Raw genomic sequence first — 20460 nt, 5'->3', positions numbered from 1 at the left:
ATTCCTCCAAAACTCTTACATAGCACTTTGTTCCCAATAACCAAAATGTGGAAACAACGCAAATGTCCATCAACCTATGAATGGACAGACAAATGCTGTATATCCAGACAGTGGAATATTATCTGATCATAAAAAGGAATGGAAGGGGCGCCTGGGTGGCTCGGTCAGTTAAGCGTCTGCTTTTGGCTCAGGTCATGATGCCAGAGTCCTGGGATCGAGCCTCACATTGGGCTTCCCTCTCAGTAGGGAATCTGCTTCTCTCTCTCTCTCTCTCCCCCCCCCCCTCGGGGCCCCCCCACTGCTCATTCTCTCTCTCTCAAATAAATAAATAAAATCTTTTAAAAAATGGGGCGCCTGGGTGGCTCAGTCATTAAGCGTCTGCCTTCGGCTCAGGTCATGATCCCGGGGTCCTGGGATCAAGCCCCGCATCGGGCTCCCTGCTCCACGGGAAGCCTGCCTCTCCCTCTCCCACTCCCCCTGCTTGTGTTCCCTCTCTCGCTGTGTCTCTCTCTGTCAAATAAATTTTTAAAAATCTTTTAAAAAAGGAAAATAAAGCTGTTCATATATTTTAAACATAGCCTTTCAGCAAGTTTGGGGCAGATCCCTACTGCTCTGTTACCAATGACCACAGACTCGTGGGGAGGTTTGAACATGGACGGGGTATTCGACATTAGGGAATTATGATTCTGTCGGGTATTGCCAATGGCGTGAGAGGGAATGCTCATCCTCGAAGAGAGGCAGCTAGAAGCATTCAGGGAGAGTGTGATGACGTCTGTAATTAAGTCGTAAATGTTCCAGAAGAAAACTAGTAGATGATAGAGACAAATGGATGACAAATATGACCCAAAAAATGATGACTCTGTGGTGGTTATGTGATTGATTTTCTTTCTGTTTGTATGTTGCACATTTTTCAAAATAAAAAGATAAATACTTTCCCCTCTATGTAAACATCAACATCAGGCAAATGTGTGTCTGTATCCTATTTAGAGAGGAAAACAGATTGGATGGAAATTCCCAGTTTAAGTAAACTCTGGGGAGGGGGCCTAGGTGGCTCAGTCTGTTGAGCATCCGACCCTTGATCTCAACTCAGGTCTTAATCTCAGGGTCGTGAGTTCAAGCCCCACATTGGGCTCCACGCGGGGCCAAAGGAACAAATTTTGGGGATATCAGGTGCTAAACTCCCACCTCATGAAATGTAAGCTCTCCAAGAGCCAGAGTATCTGAGGCCCTGACTGCTGAGATCCGCCCGCAGCCTGGCGCTGGCCCCTTCGCCAGGCGGTTGCCCCCGCCGATCCGAGGACAGCCAGCAGCCAGGGCGGGCCTGGCACGGGGCGCTGGAGCCCAAAGGGAGGCCAGCTCCAGACTGCACTGCGTGCTCCAGAGACCCACGGTCAGGTGCAGCCTCTCTCCATCAGCCCTTACCCCTGCTGGTTTCATTGCCCCGAGCTGCCGTTGCGGACATGCAGGTGGCCCACTGTGCAAGGATCTGCCTGTCCACTAGAGCTGTTGTGTTTTATGACAGAATGTCTTCTAAAGCTGGTGTGATTTCGCTTGTTGAGGGTGAAGTGAAAACGTCTGTGCATTCGAACACTGGTGGAGTTGGGGCCGCTGGGGCTGGCGTCCCTCCAGGTCTCTAGGAAGTCCTGTGCTTTAGCTCACACCGCTTCTCATATCCTGGTGACAAAGGCCAGCTACAAGGCAACCCGAGGCCCCCCGAAGGGTCCGAAGGGTCTGGGCAGTCAGGCTACCTCCTGCTGCAGATGCCAACTCAGGAGGGAGGAAAATTGGAAACCTGGGTTTGGAAGATGGAGCCAGATAAGGGAAGAGACTGGAAGATTTGAAAAGATGGCAAAGACTGATGCCACATGCAAGGTGACAGCTCAGCTACTGACAGGCAGCTCAGTAAAACTTGTACTGACAAAGCAAAGAGTTGAGGAAGACTTTGATTCGAGGCCAGTGCAACGGGGGAGCACGACTGAACTCAGCCCTCCTGAAACACAGCTGGAGAGATTTTAAATTGGAGCGAGGGAATTACAGGCCATCTTTGTTGGCTAGTCAGCCTTCCTTAAAAGAACAGTGGAAGTTCTCATAAAACCCTGACAGAAGGTAGTTTTATATCTCCTTTTGGAAAGGTGACCCGCGGAACTTAGGTCCCTCAGAGCCTGGGAGGTAGGGGCACTGTCTGCGGGAGGATTCATTTCAGAAGGATGGACCTCTGAAGCCAGTCCCTGGGTCCTAAGACTGACATGAGGCTTCGTAAAATTTTTTTAAAGATTTTATTTATTTATTTGAGAAAGAGAGAGAGCACGAGGTGGGGGGAGGGGCTAAAGGAGAGGGAGAAACAGACTCCCTGCTGAGCAGGGGCCTCGACTGGGGGCTCGATCCCAGGACCCTGGGATCATGACCTGAGCCAAAGGCAGATGCTTAACCAACTGAGCCACCCAGGCGCCCCTTTTAAGGAGACATAGATACATCTCAAAAGGGACAGAGAAAGAATCTGCAATTAGAAGTGATAATTCCCAGGGCGCCTGGGTGGCTCAGTCGGTTAAGCGTCTGCCTTCGGCTCAGATCATGATCCCAGGGTCCTGGAATCTAGCCCCACGTTGGGCTCCCTGCTCAAGGGGGGCATCGGCTTCTCCCTTTCCCTCTGCCGCTCCCCCCCCCACCTCCACTAGTGTGCACACACTCTCTCTCTCGCTCTCTCTGTCAAATAAATAAAAAAAATCTTTAAAAAAAAAGAAATTGTAATTCCCACTTCTAAAGGAAATGCTCTAAGAAAATGGAATCGTGGCCCCAGTGTCAGGAAGAACCTGTCTAGAGTTCAGTGAATCTGAGGGGAACATGAAGGCCTCTGGTTTGTGACTGCTTGAAACTGCTTTCTGCTCAGCAGGAGGGCAACTCTGCTACATCTCTCAGACCTGGTCTGCATCTCCATCAGCAATCTTCGGTTATGAAGAGGAGCAGAACGGGTAAGAGACAGTGAATGGCCTGAATGTCATCACTCTGAAAGCTGTGCTTGCTGGTATTTTCCATGGAGACACATTTCTCTCTATCGTCACTTCCCTTTGATCAAACATTACCCCCAAGGAAGGCTATTCTTTTTTTTTCTTTTAAAGATTTGTCTATTTATTTGAGAGAGAGAGAGAGAGAGCGACGGGGGTGGGGTGTTGTATGCACAGGGAGAGGGAGAGAGAACTTCAAGAAGACTCCCCACTGAGCTCCCAACAGGGGCTCAATCCCACAACCCTGAGATCATGACCTGAGCCGAAATCAAGAGTCGGATGCTTAACCAACTGAGCCCCCCAGAAGCCCCCCAAGGAAGACTATTCTTGATCCTAAAACATGGCTGGTCTCACTGGATTTGTCCTGATTATTTACACAGGTGCAGAAGGGTCGCATATCCACCGCAAAGATGGCTCTGATGCAGGTTTTCTTAAGGAATCTCAGATTGGATGTCTAACAGCCTCTTCCCTTTAAAAAAGCCTCCCCCATCAGATTTCTTCTGCATCTCTACAGCTTTGCGTGACATCCTCTCTCCTCCAGGTCCCCAAAATAGCCATCAAGTTGACCTTAGCTCCTTAAAGGGTAGGGTCATATCTGATCCAGTGGGCGTCAGTCTCAACTAGGACATTGGAATCAGAGCCTTGATTGTCTCACCAGTGTTTTCAAGTATATCCCATTAACAAGAGGAGAGTTTTACTGAACCCTCCATGCTGTTCCTGCAGAGTGAGCGTTCCCTCCCTAGTGCCCCCCAGCACCCCCTCAGCATCGTACCTCCCATCTCTTCCCTCCCAAGAGCAACCCAGACCCCGTAGCAACAGAGCCACCTCCTCAGCCTTCATGACGCCCACAGCCTGGACAGAGCTGCCAAGAGACCCCGGACTGCCCCCAGCTTCTTTCTGGAATGCCTCACGAGGGAGAGGAACTCTTCATCTGCACACTCTTGGGGTGTCTTTCTCCTTCCCTGGGTGCTGGGGTCTGACTTCCAACACCCTCCCCCACCCCCAGAGCAGATCTCCCAGGAGCTGCCGACCTGGCTAAGGTTGGCAAAGGAGGACCAGTTTGGGGATGGACCTGAACCCCTTAATTCCCCTGCACCCCTCCCCTAGTCTTGGAGGACTCCACTGGACAAAAAGCAGCAGGTTGCTTTCAAGGAGGAAATTCCCACAGATAGGGTCTCAGCACCCACCTCTTCCACCAACATCTCATTTTTCTGGGAACATCCTCACTCCCAACTAGAATGTGGTTTTTTTTGTGGGGATTTTTGTTTGTTTGGTTGGTTGGTTGGATTTTTAATGGACCTTGAGAGCTTGTTTGGAGGTTCTAGAAGGGGAGCGCAGCTACTCATATACCCTTGACCGAAGAACGGTCCTCCTCTATCAGGGAAGGTCGTCCTCTGGACTGAGCGCGAAGCTTCAGGAAGGACGCACACAGAGCGGTGAGGGAGGAAGGGGACACCCCCCCTAGCCAGCCAGATTGGCCAAATCAACCCTGGCGATCCATGGGGTGACAGATGTCACAGCCAGATTGCCCCCACATCCTTTTGTTTTAAACTAGAAAGTGTTTTGATGAAGAACTGCAAAAATGTAAGCATGTGTTTGTCTTCACTGGGAGTAATGATTCTACGAATGTCCAAATGTCTCCCCTGAAGAGCTGTCTCTCCCCAGGCTGGAGCCCTCCACCTGCTAACTTGGGCCTCCTTTCTGCAAATGTAGACCTCCGGGAATAGTTACACGTGCAGTGGGCTTCTCCTCAGCCGGCCGCCATCCACAGATATGACACATTAGCAACACATCTGGGAACGTCTAGAAACCCCCATCGCTCCTCTGCTCACACCCACATTCCATTTTCAAACGTCTCAAATAGTGCTGTGCAGTAGAAGTACAGCGGGAGAATCATATGTAATTTAAAATTTTCTAGCAGTCATATTTAAAAACAGAAAAAGGGGCGCCTGGCTGGCTCAGTTGGTTAAGCATCGGACTCTTGATTTTGGCTCAGGTCATGGTCTCAGGGTCCTGAGATTGAGCCCCACGTGAGGCTCCCTGCTCAGCACGGAGTCTGCTTCTCCCTCTCCTTCTGCCCCTCCCCCTGCTCTCTCTCGCACCCCCCCCTTAAATAAAAAAGGGGACTGGGGAGTTGTTTAATGGGTCCGGTTTCAGGGTTATAAGATGAAGAGTTCTGGAAACAGATGGTGATGATGGTTGTACTACAGTGTGGATGGATTTAATACCACTGAGCTGTACACTTAAAAATGGCGAAAATGGTAAATTTTATTATATATATTTTACCACATTAAAAAATTTTAAAATACCCAGGTGAAATTCACTTTAGTAATATTTTTATTTATCCCATTATGTGGAAAATATTAGCATTCCAATACATTTTTTAGATTATTGAACCGTTTTATATTGTTATCATACTAAGCCTTTGAAATGCGATCTGTGGTTACGCATCCTGCACGCCGCAGTTCGGACCAGCCACGGTTCAGTGGCCACTTGCGGGCCCTGGCCACCGTACTGGACGGCCTTGATCATCAGCAAGCATCTCCCATCCTCTCTGCAAAGACCCACGTGTCCCCTGCAACCCTCTTGCATGCAGTTCATTGGCAAATAAACCTGCAAACCTCCCTCCTGGGCAGCAAGCCCCACCGGCCAGCCCCTCAGTCTGGATGCAGACAGATATCTTCAGAGAATGCATTTGCTCAGGTTGATTCCCAACCTTGGCAGGTTGATCTGACTGCAAACGCCCCCTCCTTTGCATAAATTTGCATCTCATTCATGTGTCAATCAGAAGCACCTAGCAGGGCCTCAGATGGTCATCTCGAAGTCAGGGAGGTGGTGGTGTGGGGCTGAGCAGGAGGCCCCCAGGTGTCCCTCCTCCTGCTTCCCCTCAGGCTCTTCCTCCACCTCTTCCTCGATGAGGCTCTCTTCCTCCTCTTCCAGGAAGGTGACCAGTTCCTCCCGCAGCGCCCCCATCTCCAGCCCCAGACTGCACAGCTGGCCCAGCAGCTGGATGTCCACTTGGCGAAGGTGCCCCTGCCAGTGGGAAGGTGGAGTCGTGGGCATCCTACCCCGGAGGTCGGGGGGGGGGGGGCGGGTAGGATATCAGCATGCCCCTGACCTCAAACCTATTCGAGTCCTAGCCAAGATTCTTTGCTTGACCAAACTTCAGCTAAGCTCCTAAACCTTCTCCCAGGCCCATCTGTGCGCTTCCTTGTAAAATCCTGTTTTACCAAGAATCTCCCATCCTCCATGTCTGATCGCTCCCAATATCTCATCTGTTTACTCGTCCCCCATCCACGTCCAGGCCCCACCTCATCTCCCCCGCCTGCCTCCAGCATGAATCCTGTTGGTCCATTAAGCCAGATGCCCTGCCTGGTGATTTCCCATCTGCTGAGCCCCACCCTCTCCTTCACTAGAAATCCCCACTTGCTCCTGCTGTGCTCAGAGCTGAGCCCATCTCTCCACGCCCTCCCCTGCCCCTCTCCCCCACCCGCTGCAGTGGCCCCTACACCTACCACTTCACCGTCTTTAATAGATGCTGTAAACAAGCTTCTCTTTAGCAATCCGGGCCCGCGGCCCATGGCAGGGTCCTCACCTTGTCCCAGACCTTGACTGTCAGCTGGCCTCTCCCAGGGGCTCTTGATCTCTGCCTCTGTCTCTCCCTGGCTTTGTCTCTCCATTTCGTCATCCCTCACTGTCTCTGTGTCTCTGTGCCTCCCTTCGATGTCTCTCTGCCCCCCCCTTGTCTGTCTCTGCCTCTGTCTCTGTCTTTCCATTATCCCTTTCTGGGTCTTATTTCTCTGCCCCTGCCTTTGACTGTCTCTATCTCTCCATCTCAGATTTAATCTGAGTCTCTGTCTCTGTTGTTGCTCTCAGTCTCTGCTTTCTATCTCTGTCTCTCCCTCTGTTCGTCTCTCTGTCCCTGTCTCTCTCGACTCCTGTGTCTCACTCTTTGGATCTCTCTCTCTGTCTCTCTGCTTGTTTCTCTTTTATTGTCTCTCAATTTCTGTCCTTCAATCTCTGGTCCTTTGCAATTCCATTCGTTTCCATACACGCACCTGTTCTCTCTCCCCACCCCCACCTGCGCCCCATCTCTTGCCCCTCCGAACCCCTCACTCACCAGCTCCTTCCAGATCCACAGCAGACTCTCCCTGGCACCTGCAGTGTCTGCCCCTGGGGACAGGAGGGTCTGGCCAGCTCTCCCCACTGGGGGGACCTCCCTCAGGGCCCGGGGAGGGGGGCCCAGCCCCGGGGGCACCAGTCCCGCCTGCCTCAGTTGCCTCCACAGCTCCATAGTCCCTGAGCAGTGGCAGCCAGGAGCAGAAAGTGACAAGGTCCAGAATGACCCAGTCCTCTGAGGAGCCGGTGAGGCGAGGGGGGAGCAAAGGGCATGAGGAGGTGCCTGGGTCAGCATTTCAAAGTCCGCTCTCCGGTGAGAACTGACAGCCTCTCCAGGATTTTCTTCCTTCTAAAGTCTAACTTCAACTCTGCTCACAAGAGTCCAGCCACGGCCCCTCTGGCAGAGGCAAAACCTCCACCCCCTTGACCCCTCCTCAGGCCTAACCCCTCATGGGGGCTGGGTGCCTGTGGGTGGCTGGCCTCGCCTGTCCTGCCCTGGCTCTCTCCTGGGTCCTTCCCCACCCCCTCCTCCTCAGCCTCCATGCTTCCTTCCTCTCTAGTCTCTGGCTTGCTCCAGCTTGGACCTTGTCTTCTGCACTTGGGCCACCCCAGGGCTTCCCAGTTAGTGTGTCCGAGGAGCCCCGATCCCTCAGCTGTGGTACCTCAGTGTCCAGGCTACCGGCCAACTGAGCAGCCAGTTCTGCTGACCCCTGACCTGCCCACAGGTACCATCACTGTCAGCACAGGCCCTGCCATGGCAAAAAGTGGGACGCGGGCTTCCCTCCGCTTCCAGAAGCCGCCACCACCACAGCCCTTGGCTCATTGCCCCTTCCCTGTATCACTCTTGCACCTACCATCACATCTCGTACTGACTGACCCCCTGCCTTGATCTAACGGGACCCTTGTCATCAAATTGGCCCCTCCTGATGGCCCAGGATAACCTCCCCATCTCCAGATTCTTTTTTTTAATCTTTTTTTTTTTTAATTTTAATTTTTATTTTTCGACAGCGAGAGAGGGAACACAAGCAGGGGCAGGGGGAGAGGGAGAGGCAGGCTTCCTGCTGAGCAGGGAGCCCGATGTGGGGTTCGATCCCAGGACCCTGGGATCATGACCTGAGCCGAAGGCAGACGCCTAACGACTGAGCCACCCAGGCAGCCCCCATCTCCAGATTCTTAACTTGAACACATCTTCCTTTTACCATATAAAGTAACAGATTCACAAGTTCCGAGGATCAGGGCATGAATTTTTTTGGGGGGTCCGTTATTCAGCCCACCACACCTGCCTTTCAAACCTGTCACTTTCCCAGTCTCCCCGTCTCCCTAAGTGGCATCCCTAACCCTTTAGTTTCTGGAGCTATTGGCTCAACCTTCAAAATAGACTCATAATCTGAGCACTTCTCACCAGTTCCTATTGCCCCACCCCTGCTCCTGTCTCCATTCATCTCTTGCCTGGACTCCTGCAGTAGCCTTTTTGCTGGCTCCCACTTCCACCCTTGCTGCCTGAAGTCTGTTCTCCACCTGGCAGAAATGATATATATATTTTTTAAGACTTTATTTATTTATTTGGCAGAAAGAGAGAGAGCACAAACACAAGCAGGGGGAGGGGCAGAGGGAGAGGGAGAAACAGGCTCCCAACTGAGCAGAGAGCCAGACACTGGGCTCGATCCCAGCACACTGGGATCATAACCTGAGCCGAAGGCAGACAACTGACTGAGCCACTCAGGCGCCCCGAAATGATCTTTGAAAAACATAAATCAGGGGCGACTGGGTGGCTCAGTCGGTTAATCGTCTGACTCTTGATTTCAGCTCAGGTCATGGTCTCCCAGTCATGGTATTGAGCCCCGAGTCGGGCTCTACTCAGCACAGAGTCTGCTTGTCCCTCTCCCTCTGCTCCTCCCCGCACTTGCTCTCTCTGTATCTCTAAAATAAATAAATAAAATCTTAAAAATAAATAAATAAAAGGCATAAATCAGACCATGATATGCCCCTGAGAATGGAATTCGGCACAGTCAGCTTCCTGCCCACCTCTCTGACCTCATCTCCCTACTTCTCTGTGCCAGCTGGGTCCCACCCCTGGGCCTTTGCACTCACTGTTACGTCTGCCTGGAATATCTTCCCCCCAGATCTTTGAATTGGCTGTTTTCTTCTCATCCTTCACCTCTGCTTAACTATCACCTCTTCAGAAAGGCCTTTGCCGATTCCCTTACCCCCTAGTCACCGCCAATTATTCTGCCTGTTCTTATGTGCCTCTTATCAAACATTATCTGAAATTATCTCGCTTATTCATTTGTTTCTTGTCCATCCTCTCCCCACCTGGAATGTTGACTCCCTGAGATAAGGTCTGTCTTGTTCACCATGGTCACCTGAGCACCCAAAACAGTGTACGCCACGTGGCAGGTGTTCAGTAAACCTCTGCGAATAAGTGAATGATTCTACCCACAAGACTTCACAGTAAATCTTCACACTGAGAGAGAGCGCTGGACTCCAAACTGAAGTCGCGATCATAATACTTTGAGATCTCACCTCTCTTACCCTAAAGTCTAACCTCACCACCCACTAGGCCTTTTCCTTCCCTGACCCAGGCGTAAAGAATGACTGGGTCAGTTTCCTAGTCATTAAGGAGGTAGCGAATGAAAGCTGGAGGAAGAGGCAAGGTCTCACTGTAAGGACCACAGAAATGGCATTCGAAGCAATCTCTCAAATAGAGTAAAAAGTGCGGTGCCTTTAAAAGGAGAGCTGGAACATGGACGGGGCGTGGCCATAGGAAAAGACGTCTCAGGCTGAACCTTGTGGGTGGACTGAGAAAAACCGGCCCCTTCCGTTTACGTAATCCTAGCAAGATGGCGGCGCCCAGGGCGGTAAGTGACCGGGACTCCTAGGGCCCCAAAATTGAAGTCCGCTTTGCTGCCTCCGCCTTCAGGGTTTCTGTCAGCACCCAGGGAGCAAGGGGCAAGAGAGAGCAGGAGGCCTCTCCCGCTAAGGCTCATGCTGGGAGCGCCGACATGCGACCTTCGGGAGCCGAGAACGATCGGAGCGAGTCGCAGACAGCCGGGGCGCTTTAGAGAGGAAGCGGGGCGGGGACTTCGTGGAGAGAAACCAATGGGGAAGCAGGGAGCGCGTTCCGAAGATGGCGCACCCAGCCAATCAGAGGAAGAAACCCGATTGTGGGCGCTGGGAGTCGGGCGGGCGCGAGTGGGCCCTTCCAGGGAAGCGGGTTTGGGTGAGTTTGGTGGAGAAGCTGGGGTTTGAGGTCCAAGGGTAGGAGATCAAAGGATACAGGTGAGGGAAGCTCATGGGAGAGCTATGCATTTTTATGGAAAGCCAAAGGGACGGTGGAGGTCGGGGACAGGAACCAAAAGGTGAATATGGGAGTTTCAAGGGAAAGACCTAGGGGAAACTAAGGGGAGAATTTGCGATATTCGAGGAGAGAATTTAGGAAGAAAGACCTAAAGTCAAGGAATGGATTTAGGGAAGACTAAGGTGAGTGGTTGGGGACCTAGGAATTTTTGAGGGAAAATAAGGATTTGGGCAAATTACCGAGAAAATTTGGTTGAAGCAGAAAAAGAAATTGGAGCAGGCGAAGAGAACACTGAAGGGAAATTGAAGGAAGAGTTTGGGGGCTTTAACAGGTAAATTAAGGGTGGTTTGGAGAGAAATTAAGATATTTTGGGGTTAAGAAATTGGTTATTCAGGAAGACTCCAGGGAAAATTGGATAAAATTAAGGGGGTATTTTGTGGGAAATTAAGAGGTCAGATAATAGAGGTCTTAAAAATAAGGGTTTAGGAAAAGATCGGAGGGAAATTGGAAAGACCAAGAACGTTTGGCCAAATCAAAGAGAGAATTTAGGTTGATTAAGGGGAAGAACTTGGGACAAACGTGAGGAAATTTGGGGGAATCTCAAAAGCAGAATTTGGAAGTTCTGAAAGGAGAATTTTGTGAACCAGGAAGAAGCAGTGTGTGGGGGGGGGGTGTGCAGCAGGAGGAGGACCAAGAACAGGGGGATCCAACACTCTCACAGGAGGCTCCAGGCTCAGCCTCTCCTTTCCTGCCCTCCCCAGCCCCTGCACCTGGTGACGCCAGTATGGAACCGGGGTACCAGGGGCACTCGTGGCCTGAGCAGGGCAGTGGCCCCAGAGGGCAGTCAGAAGAAGGGGAGGTCCCTGCTCCAGTTCCTGGCTGACCGCTTCTATGACGTGCAGGCTCTCAGGGAGTACCTGCTCCGAAAGCAGGTGTTGAAGGTGCACCAGAAAAATCGGTGAGCGCTCTTGGTGGGCAAGACCCTGCTGCTGGGGCCTTACCAGGCAGAACTCAGAACCTGCCCCTGCAGCGGCTATACCGGCCCGCCGAGTTGCATCCTCTCTGGCCACACCCTTCCCAAGGGCTCCAGCTCATATAGGTGACCCGCTGCCCACCATCTCTTGGAGGTCACGCCGGCACCTCAAACCTAACATGGCCCATGGCAAACCCTTGATTTCCCCCTAAGAAAGTGCTCGCCCCCAAGCCTTCCCATCCCAGGAAACGGCAGCACTGTCCCCAGTTACTCAGGCCAAATTCTAAGGAGTCTTCCTGATTCTTCTTGCTTCTCTGTCTTCCACATCCAGTCCACCAATAAAATACCAGACCATCCCAGATGTGCCCAGTTGTTAAGCTCCTCACTGTTCGTAGCCTGGTCTGAGCCCCTTCATTTTATGGTTGGTTGAGCACAGTAATCTGAACTGGTCATCTTTTGCCCCCTCCAGTCTGTTATGCTACAAGTCATCCAAAGGACTCAAGAAACTATAAAACAGAGGGGCGCCTGGGTGGCTCAGTTCGTTAAGCATCTGCCTTTGGCTCAGGGTCGAGTCCCATGTCGGGCTCCTTGCTCAGTGGGGAGCCTGCTTCTCTCTCTCCCTCTGCTGCTCCCCTTGCTTGTGCTCCCTCGCTCTCTCCATCAAATGAATAAATAAAATCTTAAAAAAAAAAACTAAAATAGAAAACCACCACCTTGCTTAAAGCCCTCAAATGGTTTCCCGTTGCAACTACAATAAAAGCCAGACCCCAAGCCTAACACCTGAGCTTTGAGACCCCTACCAGGGACTCCCCTTACCCCCACCAGCACGGCGCCCTTATTGTTCTGCCTTCCTAAGCTGAGCCTCTGAGCGTTTGCACCAGCTGTTCCCTTGGCCCGGCAGGCTCTTGCCTTGACTTTTGAATTTCTTCCCACCACTCAAATCTCTGCTCAAGCGTCACCTCCTGACACCCAAACCGAAGTAGTCTTCTCCATCTCCAGCCCTGGCCCAAGCCACTCCTGAGTCAGTCCCTCTGTGTTACTTCCATCATGGATTTGCAATTTGCTCTTAACTTCCAGGTTTCTTACCTGTTTCCTTCTGTAAATTAGCCTCACAGAGCAGGGACCGCTATCTGCCTTGGTCCCCAGCACTTAATGGACACTCAGTAAATATCTGCAGCCTGGCTCAGTCCTGGTGCTGTGGACTCTGACCCTCGAAGCGGCAGGGGGGCGTGACGCCGGGTGCAGTGCTCAGCCTCGGCCACTGTTCTCTCCACAGGCCCTTCACCTACATCAGGGAGCGCTTCGGTCCCCATGCCGCAGGCGCCTATTTCATCCTGAAGCAGGGAGGCGCGGTCAAGTATGAGGGCAAAAGTGTCAGCAGGGGGGGGGCGGGGGGGGCGGGGGGGGGGGCGGGGGAAGGCTGTGGAGCGCTGAGCCCGAGGCTCTTGGGACTTCTTGTGCGGAGCTTGTTCCTGAGCTTCCGCTCTGTCACCTGTAAAGTGGGGTGGTGGTTGTATGGAACCTACAAGGTTTGCTGGGAAGATTCGAAGACATTTTGCAGTGGAAGCGCTTGGAACAGGCCTGGCACAGCACAGGAGCTCAGTAAATGTCGCTGTTCCTTTTCCTTCCTTCTCCCCTTCCTTTCTCCTTCTTCCCTTCCTCCTCCTGTTTTTTCTCCCCTTTTCCCTCTTTTCTGAAAAACGTAGCTCATGCACCTATCCCTCACTTGGCTCCAACTAAAATGTTCCCTTGGTTTGAGCACCTTCCTCCAGCACTTTCCTCAGAAACAGCACACAAGTCTGTCTTTTTTTTTTTTTTGCCAACCTATGAAGACTTGTATTCTCGCCCTTTTCTGAGGTTATCGGAGTTTTTCAAATAGGGGCTCAGTCTGTTGAGCGACTCTTGATCTTAGCTCAGGTCTCTATCTCAGGGTCGTGAGTTCAGGCCCCATGTTGGGCTTCACGCTCGGCATGGCGCCTACTTAAAAAAAAAAAAAAGGCCAAACATCGCATCTTTCGTGGGAATGTCGGGGACCCAGGGAGACCCCACGTTAAGGGCTTTGCGCAGGGCCTGATGTGTAGCAAGTGCACCAGACGTGGTGCGACCACGTCATCACACGGGGCTGGGGAGGGGAAGTGCCCTGCTCACACCCGCTGTCCCCTTCCAGGTTTCAGGGCAAGGAGTGGATCCGGTCAGATGCGCGTGGCCACTTCTCTCTTGACTTCTTGAAGTTCCAGGCGGTTCCTGTAGAGGCCGTCGATGCCAGTGGCTGTGCCATCAACTACCAGGGCCTGGACAGCGTCTGTGAGTGGGCGGAGACGGCGGGGCTGTTCATTTGCCCTTCGGTGGTGGGCTCCAGAAAGGACCACAGTGCCTCCCCCCCCCCCCCCACAGTGGCCCTGAAGGAGCTCCAGTCCCTGTGGCTGCAGCGCTGTCCCCACGTGGATGACTGGTGTCTCGGCCGCCTCCACCCACTGGCCAACTCGTTGCAGGAGCTCTCGCTGGCCGGTTGTCCCCGAATCTCCGAACGGGGCCTCGCCAGCCTCCACCACCTGCAGTGAGACCGCAGCTCAGGCTGGGCCCCAAGCTGGGGGGGGGGGGGGGGGTGGAGCAGGCAGTCGGGCAGTCCCCATAGCCCTGCCTCCATGACCAACCTGGAGCGCGTGTCGGGTCTGCCCAGGCGAGCAGTCGCAGTGAATCTGTCCCGGGGGGGAGGGGAGGGGACGGACAGACACAAAACCACTCCTGGTTTTTCTTCCTTTTTAATGCCAACTCGATGGTGTTTACACTGTTGCAAACAGGAGGAGCTGGAGTGTGCATCTGGGGTCCCCACGGTGGATGTCTGTCCCTGGCCAGCTCTCTCTAACATTCTCTGGGCAGCTACAGGGCTCGGGGCTGAAGCCGGGGCTGGCGCACCCCCTCCACACCCTTCCCCACACGGAGGCCCTCCTTACGCGGGCCTCCCCCTTGCTGCCTCCCCTCAGGAACCTCCGCAGGCTGGACATCTCGGACCTCCCCGCCGTGTCCAACCCGGGCCTCACGCGCATCCTGGTGGAGGAGATGCTACCCAGCTGCCAGGTTCTGGGGGCTGACTGGGCCCAGGGCCTCCCATCAGGGCCGGAGGAGCAGTCCCGGGACACGGCCAGCCCCCTCCCTGCCTAGGCCTCGGCCCCCCTCCCCATCAAGCTGGGCAGCAGCGGGGCTTCCGTCTGGGTTCACTCCACATGGGGGGGGGGGGGGCGGCCGGCACCGCCACCAGGTCCAAGGGGAGAGCGGGAGGCTGGCGTACCTGTTCCTCACCTCAGGGGCTGGGGCTGGCTGCACCCCGGGCTGAAAGGTCACAGCTCCTGTGTCATCGGTCAGGCCACTCTTTCCACAGGCTTCTCTCCTGAGTTCCAACAGCCTCCCAGGCCTGGGGGAGGTAAGCCACCCTGGGAAGCTGCACTCCCCCAACCCCCTGACTTCCCCATACCTGGCTACTACCACGTCAAGAAACCCCTGCTCTTGACTTGTCCAGAGACCCTTCTCAAAGTATCCTTACTCGAACGTGCTGCCGGCCCGGTTCCCTGTGGGGCACCCCTCAGCTCACCGCCCGCTGCAGCATCCCTGGCCTCCACTCGCCAAACGCCCGGAGCCCCCCTTCAGCCCCCGGCGTTCCCGCTAATCCGTCCGCTCCAAATGCAGCTCTTGTTTGCTCCGTGAAAACAGGCCCGGGCCTTTGCAGTAGTTTTCCCTCGCTAAGTGGCGTGGTAAGGCCTGTCGGTAGAGGGCGCCCGAGAGACCCCCAGGAGGAGAGCCTCGGCTTCCGTGGGTGAGCTCTGCGCGCTCCCGGGCTCCTGCCGGGCGCGCGGCCTCCCCAGCAGGTGGTTCCTGAAGTGCCAGGCGGCCGGCAGCTTCCCCGGCCCCCCCAGCAGTCTGAGAGCAGTGCCCCCTACTGAGGCACCCGCCTGCGGAGGGCTCTCTGCTGCGTCCCAGAGGGGGATTTCAGCAGATGCCAAGGCTCCCTCTCCGTGAATCCCTTATTTCAATTCGCTGTTCAAAGTCAACAATTCCTGATGTTAAACTTCACCCGCTCGAATTAGTTTGGTTTTTCTCTCCTGACTGGATCCGCACTGATCTGGCACTGGCATCTGGAGTGTACCAGGAGACGGACGCACAAAGAGGGGATTTGGGCTTGGTTCCGCGGCGTTGGGAAGCGGGCTGGGGAGACCCGCGGCGGCGGGCAGGCGGTGGTGGCCCAGCTCTGGCCCAGCTCTGGCTGGGGGGGTTGGGACGGGGTGCCGGCTGAGGAGCCCGGGGAGCCCCGGAAACCCTGCGGCCGCTGCACCTGACCACCATGGCGGTAACGACAACTCCAAAGATAGGTGCTGGGCAGACTGCGGAGCGCCCTTGAGCGCTCACAGACGAGGACAGCCTCTGGTCTGTTGGCTCAGCTCAGGCGGCCTGAGAAGGGGACGGCGAACTTCCGTGCTGCCCCCCCCCCCCCCCCAGGTCCTAGGAGCGCTGAAACCGCGGCATTTAAGCCTGCGGGCTGCCAAATCCCGTCTCGACCAGTTTCTCATGTGCAAGTGAGGGCGCCGCCTGGTACACAGAGGGACCCTGAAATCTGGAATGGGGTGGTCGATCTCGAACCCCCTAGTCACTCCCAGGTCCGTGCCCAGTGTGTGAGGGGACCAGCGGCTTGCCTGGGCTGGAAACCCTGTGCGCCCCTGCTCTCACCAGACCCCCAGGCTTACGCCCCAGCAGGCTCCGGGGCGCAGCTGCCCACGAGGACCCCGAGGAAACAGCCTCTACACTAGAAGATTGGCAAACATACAGTCAGAAACCTGGGGGGGGGGCGGCTCCAGTCTAAGGGTGTTAGACCAGTGACTGCCAAGTTCACGGTCTGGGGCACGCACTTGAGGTAACGAGATAGCTAGCTAGTGCTGCTGGGTGGCTCTAACGGCTTTCTCAGGTCGCTGACTAGAACTTGGACTCGAGCGTGGCCTCCGGTTACTGAGGCACGGAGCTGAGCCTCCCTGGCATAATACGGAGGGGGCACCCAGAGCTCAGGGAGGGTGGTCTCGGACCAGGTTGCTCGTGTGGGAGCCGCACGTCCACCCCCTACTGTGTTCCACAAGAAGGCACCTCTTGGGTCATTCTCGATGATGGACTGCCCTGTTCCCACTGCTGGGTGGTTTCTCCTGATTGGACTCTGATGCCCGGAGCAACCCAAACCGTACCTTGAGATGTGCAACCACCCCCAGGAGGGGCAGTGTCAGGGGAAGTGAGATGGAGAGGGGGGAGCTGTGGGGGCGGGGGCCCTGCCCCCTCTCCCAAGCCCGGGGTGGGAGGGGGAGGCTGGGAGACCCCTCCCTGCCCCGGGGGCTCCTGGCCATCCTTGCCCACTCGCTTCTAGGGCATTAATATCCAACACTTCCTCTGCACGCTCTTCCTCCAGCTGCTCCCACGGGCTCCATTACTCAAACTTGGGGGTTGGAAATCAGCTCTGGACAGATAACCAGCGGCTGCTGATAGACAGGGTGCCAAGGATGAGAGGATCCAGACAGTCCTCCCAACCCAGGATGGAAAGAAGGGGGTTAGGCCAGGCTCAGTGGGGCCCTTGCTCAGGGATAAGGAGGCCCTGCCTGCCCACCTCCCCAGACGGCTGATGCAGCCCCAACAACAGGGGCCCCAGAGGGCAGGGACGCAAACACAGGCAGACACCCTCTCCTGTCCCGGGGGGCCGGATGTGAGTGTTCCCAGAGTCACCGTGCAGCTGTAGGCGGGGCTTGGGGGGGGTGGACGGGGTGGGGATGGATCCGCGCCCCCGCAATGCAAACACCGGGGCACCAAAGGGGGCGGAGGAGGTGCGGGGCTCAGCTCAGCTCGAGGGCCCCCGGTGCCCCCACCCCACCCTCCACTGGCCTCTAGCTTGGCACCCCCCTCCCCCGCCCCTTCCATCTAGTCCCCTCCTGCTCCTCCCTGGCTCCGGAGGTCCGCAGACGCCCTTCTCAGTCCCACCCCGAGGGTCACCCACCTGCCTCTAACGTCTCTCTTCCCTCCCGCACGGGGGCCTCGGTCTACCCGGGATCTCTCACTCCCGGTCTCCCTCTCCTCTCCCCCTCCCCCTCTGTCCCTCCTCTCCCTTCCTCCGCCTGCCCCAGAGGTCTCACCCACCCCTTCTTCCCCACCCACCCAGTTCACCTCTCCTCCCCACCAGCCCCCTCCCCACCCCCACCCTGACTCCGGCGGCCACAACACACCCCACCCCGGGCACAGCCGACCCATCCCCTCTGCACATTCGCTGCCGCCGCTGACTCCAAAGCCAGGCGCCAGCTGCGCGCCCCCCCCCCCCCGGCCCGCCCAGCTCTACCACTTTGGGACTCTGCCTGTCCCTGGGCCATCTCGCCATTGCCCAGCCCAGGCTCGGGCCTGGCCCCTCAGCAGCCCCCCCCCAAGACTCTCCCAGGCCCCTGGCTCTCCCCGCCGGGCCTCGCCGGGTCCCCCGTCTGTGTCTTTGGCCACCCTGCACCTTTCCGCTGTCTCACCAGAAAACCAGCCCCAACACGCCTAGAGCCCCATCCCTGAGGTCGGCCTCCTTGCCCTGCCCTCCCCTCCCCTCCCCTCCCCTCTCGTCCCCTCCTCCCTCGGCCCCGCCCCAGCCCCTCCCGGCCCCTGGGGCCCTGGCGGCCTCCCTCCCCGCCCCTCCCCGCCCCTCCGGACTGGCTGGGCAGGGCTCCGACTACAGCACCGCCGCTAGGCAGGGGCAGAAGGGAGGGAGCGGGAGCGGGGGGCCTGACCAGAGGCCCCGGACGCCGCGCAGGCGGGAGCTGGACCCAGAGGTAAAGAGAAGGGAGCAGGTCCCTGGCCCCCCTTCCCTGGGGTGGGGACTGTTGGGAAGAGGGAGGCTGGGTTTCTAGAAGGTGAAAGGGCTGACCCTGTGATTCTGACTCCTGATGAGGAAAGGAAGGGGGGCTGGAATGGCCGAGTCCCCAGTCCCTGGGGTGGGGCTGCGGAATAGGTCGGTGGAATGGGCTGGGCTGGGCCGAGCAGAAAGAGCAGGGTGTCGAAAGAATTTGAACAGGGTTCCAGGCTCCAGGAATAGGGAAGAGCTGGGTCCTCAGTGGGGGGGCGGGGGGGGGGCGCAGGTTTAGGGGCTGGGGCGGAGAGAAGGGGCTACAGGGGCCAGCGGGGACTGCTGGTGCCCATCCCTGCACCCCAAAAGCCTCTGTGGCTCCTTTGCAGCTCCCGCGGCCACCCCTTCCCTGGGCTGGGTCATGCGCTGCCCCAAGTGCCTTCTCTGCCTGTCAGCGCTGCTCACGCTCCTGGGCCTCAAGGTATACATCGAGTGGACGTCTGAGTCTCGGCTAAGCAAAGCCTACCAGGGACCCCGGGACACCCCACCAGGCCCCACACCCGCCAGCCCCGAGCCCACCCTGCCAGCTAACCTCTCTACCCGTCTGGGCCACACCGGCCCACTGCCCTCAGCTTACTGGAACCAGCAGCAGTGGCGGCTGGGGTCCCTGCCCAGTGGGGACAGCGCGGAGGCAGGGGGCTGCCGGGCTTGGGGGGCCGCCGCTGCCTCCGAAATCCCGGACTTCAACTCCTACCCTAAGGGCCTCCGCCGCTTCCTGCTGTCCGCAGCCTGCCGGAGCTTCCCGCCCTGGCAGCCCGGGAGCGGCGGCGGCCAAGTGGCCGGCTGCTCGGGCACCGACGTCCCCTACCTGCTGCTGGCCGTCAAGTCGGAACCGGGGCGCTTTGCGGAACGGCAGGCCGTGAGGGAGACGTGGGGCAGTCCGGCTCCCGGAGTCCGACTGCTCTTCCTGCTGGGGTCGCCCGAGGGTGAGGGGGGACCCGACCTGAGCTCCCTGGTGGCCTGGGAGAGCCGCCGCTACAGTGACCTGCTGCTCTGGGACTTCCTTGACGTCCCCTTCAATCGGACGCTCAAAGACTTGCTGCTGCTGGCCTGGCTGGGTCGCCACTGCCCAGGCGTGAGCTTCGTCCTGCAAGCTCCGGACGATGCCTTCGTGCGCACGCCTGCCCTTCTGGACCACCTGCGGGGCCTGCCACCCAGCTGGGCCCGAGGCCTCTACCTGGGGGAGGTCTTTACCCATGCCAAACCCCTCCGGAAGCCCAGAGGACCCTTCTACGTGCCCCCGTCCTTCTTTAAAGGTCACTACCCGGCCTACGCAAGCGGGGGTGGCTATGTCATCGCTGGGCGTCTGGCCCCCTGGCTGCTGCAGGCCGCGGCCCGCGTGGCCCCCTTCCCCTTCGACGACGTCTACACGGGCCTGTGCTTCCGTGCCCTGGGCCTGGCACCCAGGGATCACAAAGGCTTCCGCACAGCCTGGCCGGCAGACCGAACGGCTGACCCCTGCGCATTCCAGGACCTGCTGCTGGTGCGGCCCCTCAGCCCCCAGAAAAGCATTCGGCTCTGGAAGCAGCTGCGGGACCCCCAGTTCCGGTGCTGAGCCTGGGGGGAGCTGGGGAGAGGAGGGGGAGGGCGGCCGTGGCCCACACCCGGGTGACCGTCCCTGGCTCGGCCTCTCCTCCTGGGCCTCAGCGTGAGGGAGGAATCCTAGCATCGTGACCGCCTGAGCCCCTCTGGGGCCCTCCCAGGCAAGGGGGCTGGGCAGCAGGAGGCAACAGACTGTTTTTGTCTACTTCTTGTTTTTTTTGAAAAATATGCGCCCCCCCCCCCCCCCACTCTGAGACCTGGCGTCATCTTTGTGCCCATGGGTCCCCGGAGGGCTGACCCAGTGAGCAGAGCTGCACCCTGACCTTCACACTGGACGCCTCCCCCCCCTATTACTGGGCAGGACCAGCTCTGGTGGCCTCCTGGTCACTTTGCTGAATGGCAGCATTGTCCCACCTAAGGGAGAACAGGAGAACGTCTTGGGAGGACCCCCCCCGCCCCCACCCCCCGTCTGCAGAAACGGACCCTCCAGCTTGCTAAAGTTTCCGGGGGAAGTTACATGTCTCAACACCCTGGCCTTTTATCTAGAGGGGGGAAAGAAGGGGTGGCCCCAAACCGGTCATGCTGGGCTCTCCTCCCACCTCCCAAACTCCAGGAAACAGACCAGCGG

At 56.9% G+C, this 20460-nt stretch overlaps 3 protein-coding genes and 1 long non-coding RNA gene across 11 annotated transcripts; 2 read left to right on the top strand and 2 right to left on the bottom strand.

Annotated features, from left to right (window-relative positions):
- Positions 1-5259: 5259 nt before the first annotated feature.
- On the bottom strand, positions 5260-8087 carry ERICH4 (glutamate rich 4). The gene is made up of 2 exons (XM_027618079.1): positions 7123-8087; positions 5260-6035 (listed from the first exon to the last, which is right to left on the bottom strand). Exons 1-2 carry the CDS (start codon positions 7414-7416, stop codon positions 5808-5810), a joined length of 522 nt encoding a protein of 173 aa, XP_027473880.1. The 5' UTR covers positions 7417-8087; the 3' UTR covers positions 5260-5807.
- On the top strand, positions 7393-14688 carry DMAC2 (distal membrane arm assembly complex 2). Of its 5 annotated transcripts, none has more exons than XM_027618078.2 (6): positions 7393-7527; positions 11181-11377; positions 12669-12749; positions 13560-13696; positions 13787-13949; positions 14377-14688. In XM_027618078.2, the coding sequence occupies exons 1-6, from the start codon at positions 7393-7395 to the stop codon at positions 14552-14554; spliced, it is 891 nt and encodes a 296-aa protein (XP_027473879.2). In that variant the 3' UTR covers positions 14555-14688. The 5 variants fall into 5 exon arrangements, with proteins under 5 accessions (XP_027473879.2, XP_035580884.1, XP_027473878.2 ...); XM_027618077.2 differs by lacking the exon at positions 7393-7527 and adding an exon at positions 9010-9979; XM_027618076.2 differs by lacking the exon at positions 7393-7527 and adding an exon at positions 10014-10341.
- LOC113935717 lies at positions 13808-14818 on the bottom strand. Of its 4 annotated transcripts, none has more exons than XR_003524103.2 (3): positions 14693-14818; positions 14047-14091; positions 13808-13944 (listed from the first exon to the last, which is right to left on the bottom strand). It is a non-coding gene; the product is annotated as an uncharacterized LOC113935717 (long non-coding RNA). The 4 variants fall into 4 exon arrangements; XR_003524102.2 differs by having other exon boundaries at positions 14047-14180; positions 14693-14804; XR_003524101.2 differs by having other exon boundaries at positions 14682-14799.
- A 3189-nt stretch (positions 14819-18007) lies between these two features.
- B3GNT8 (UDP-GlcNAc:betaGal beta-1,3-N-acetylglucosaminyltransferase 8) lies at positions 18008-20328 on the top strand. The gene is made up of 2 exons (XM_027618075.2): positions 18008-18216; positions 18620-20328. The coding sequence occupies exon 2, from the start codon at positions 18652-18654 to the stop codon at positions 19843-19845; it is 1194 nt and encodes a 397-aa protein (XP_027473876.1). The 5' UTR covers positions 18008-18216; positions 18620-18651; the 3' UTR covers positions 19846-20328.
- The last annotated feature ends 132 nt before the right edge of the window (positions 20329-20460 follow it).

This window comes from Zalophus californianus, chromosome 17 (assembly GCF_009762305.2).
Source record: "Zalophus californianus isolate mZalCal1 chromosome 17, mZalCal1.pri.v2, whole genome shotgun sequence".
NCBI lineage: Eukaryota > Metazoa > Chordata > Mammalia > Carnivora > Otariidae > Zalophus > Zalophus californianus.
Note: the sequence above shows the minus strand (reverse complement) of the source record. Positions and strands in the feature narration are given on the sequence as shown.

Coding starts and splice junctions, on each gene's coding strand:
- ERICH4 (XM_027618079.1), bottom strand. CDS start 7,416: ATGCTGACCCAGGCACCTCCTCATGCCCTTTGCTCCCCCCTCGCCTCA. Junction 6,036..7,122: donor TGTGGATCTGGAAGGAGCTG/GTGAGTGAGGGG, acceptor TCCCACTGGCAG/GGGCACCTTCGCCAAGTGGA.
- DMAC2 (XM_035724990.1), top strand. CDS start 10,249: ATGGCGCACCCAGCCAATCAGAGGAAGAAACCCGATTGTGGGCGCTGG. Junction 10,342..11,180: donor TTCCAGGGAAGCGGGTTTGG/GTGAGTTTGGTG, acceptor TGCCCTCCCCAG/CCCCTGCACCTGGTGACGCC. Junction 11,378..12,668: donor AAGGTGCACCAGAAAAATCG/GTGAGCGCTCTT, acceptor TTCTCTCCACAG/GCCCTTCACCTACATCAGGG.
- B3GNT8 (XM_027618075.2), top strand. CDS start 18,652: ATGCGCTGCCCCAAGTGCCTTCTCTGCCTGTCAGCGCTGCTCACGCTC.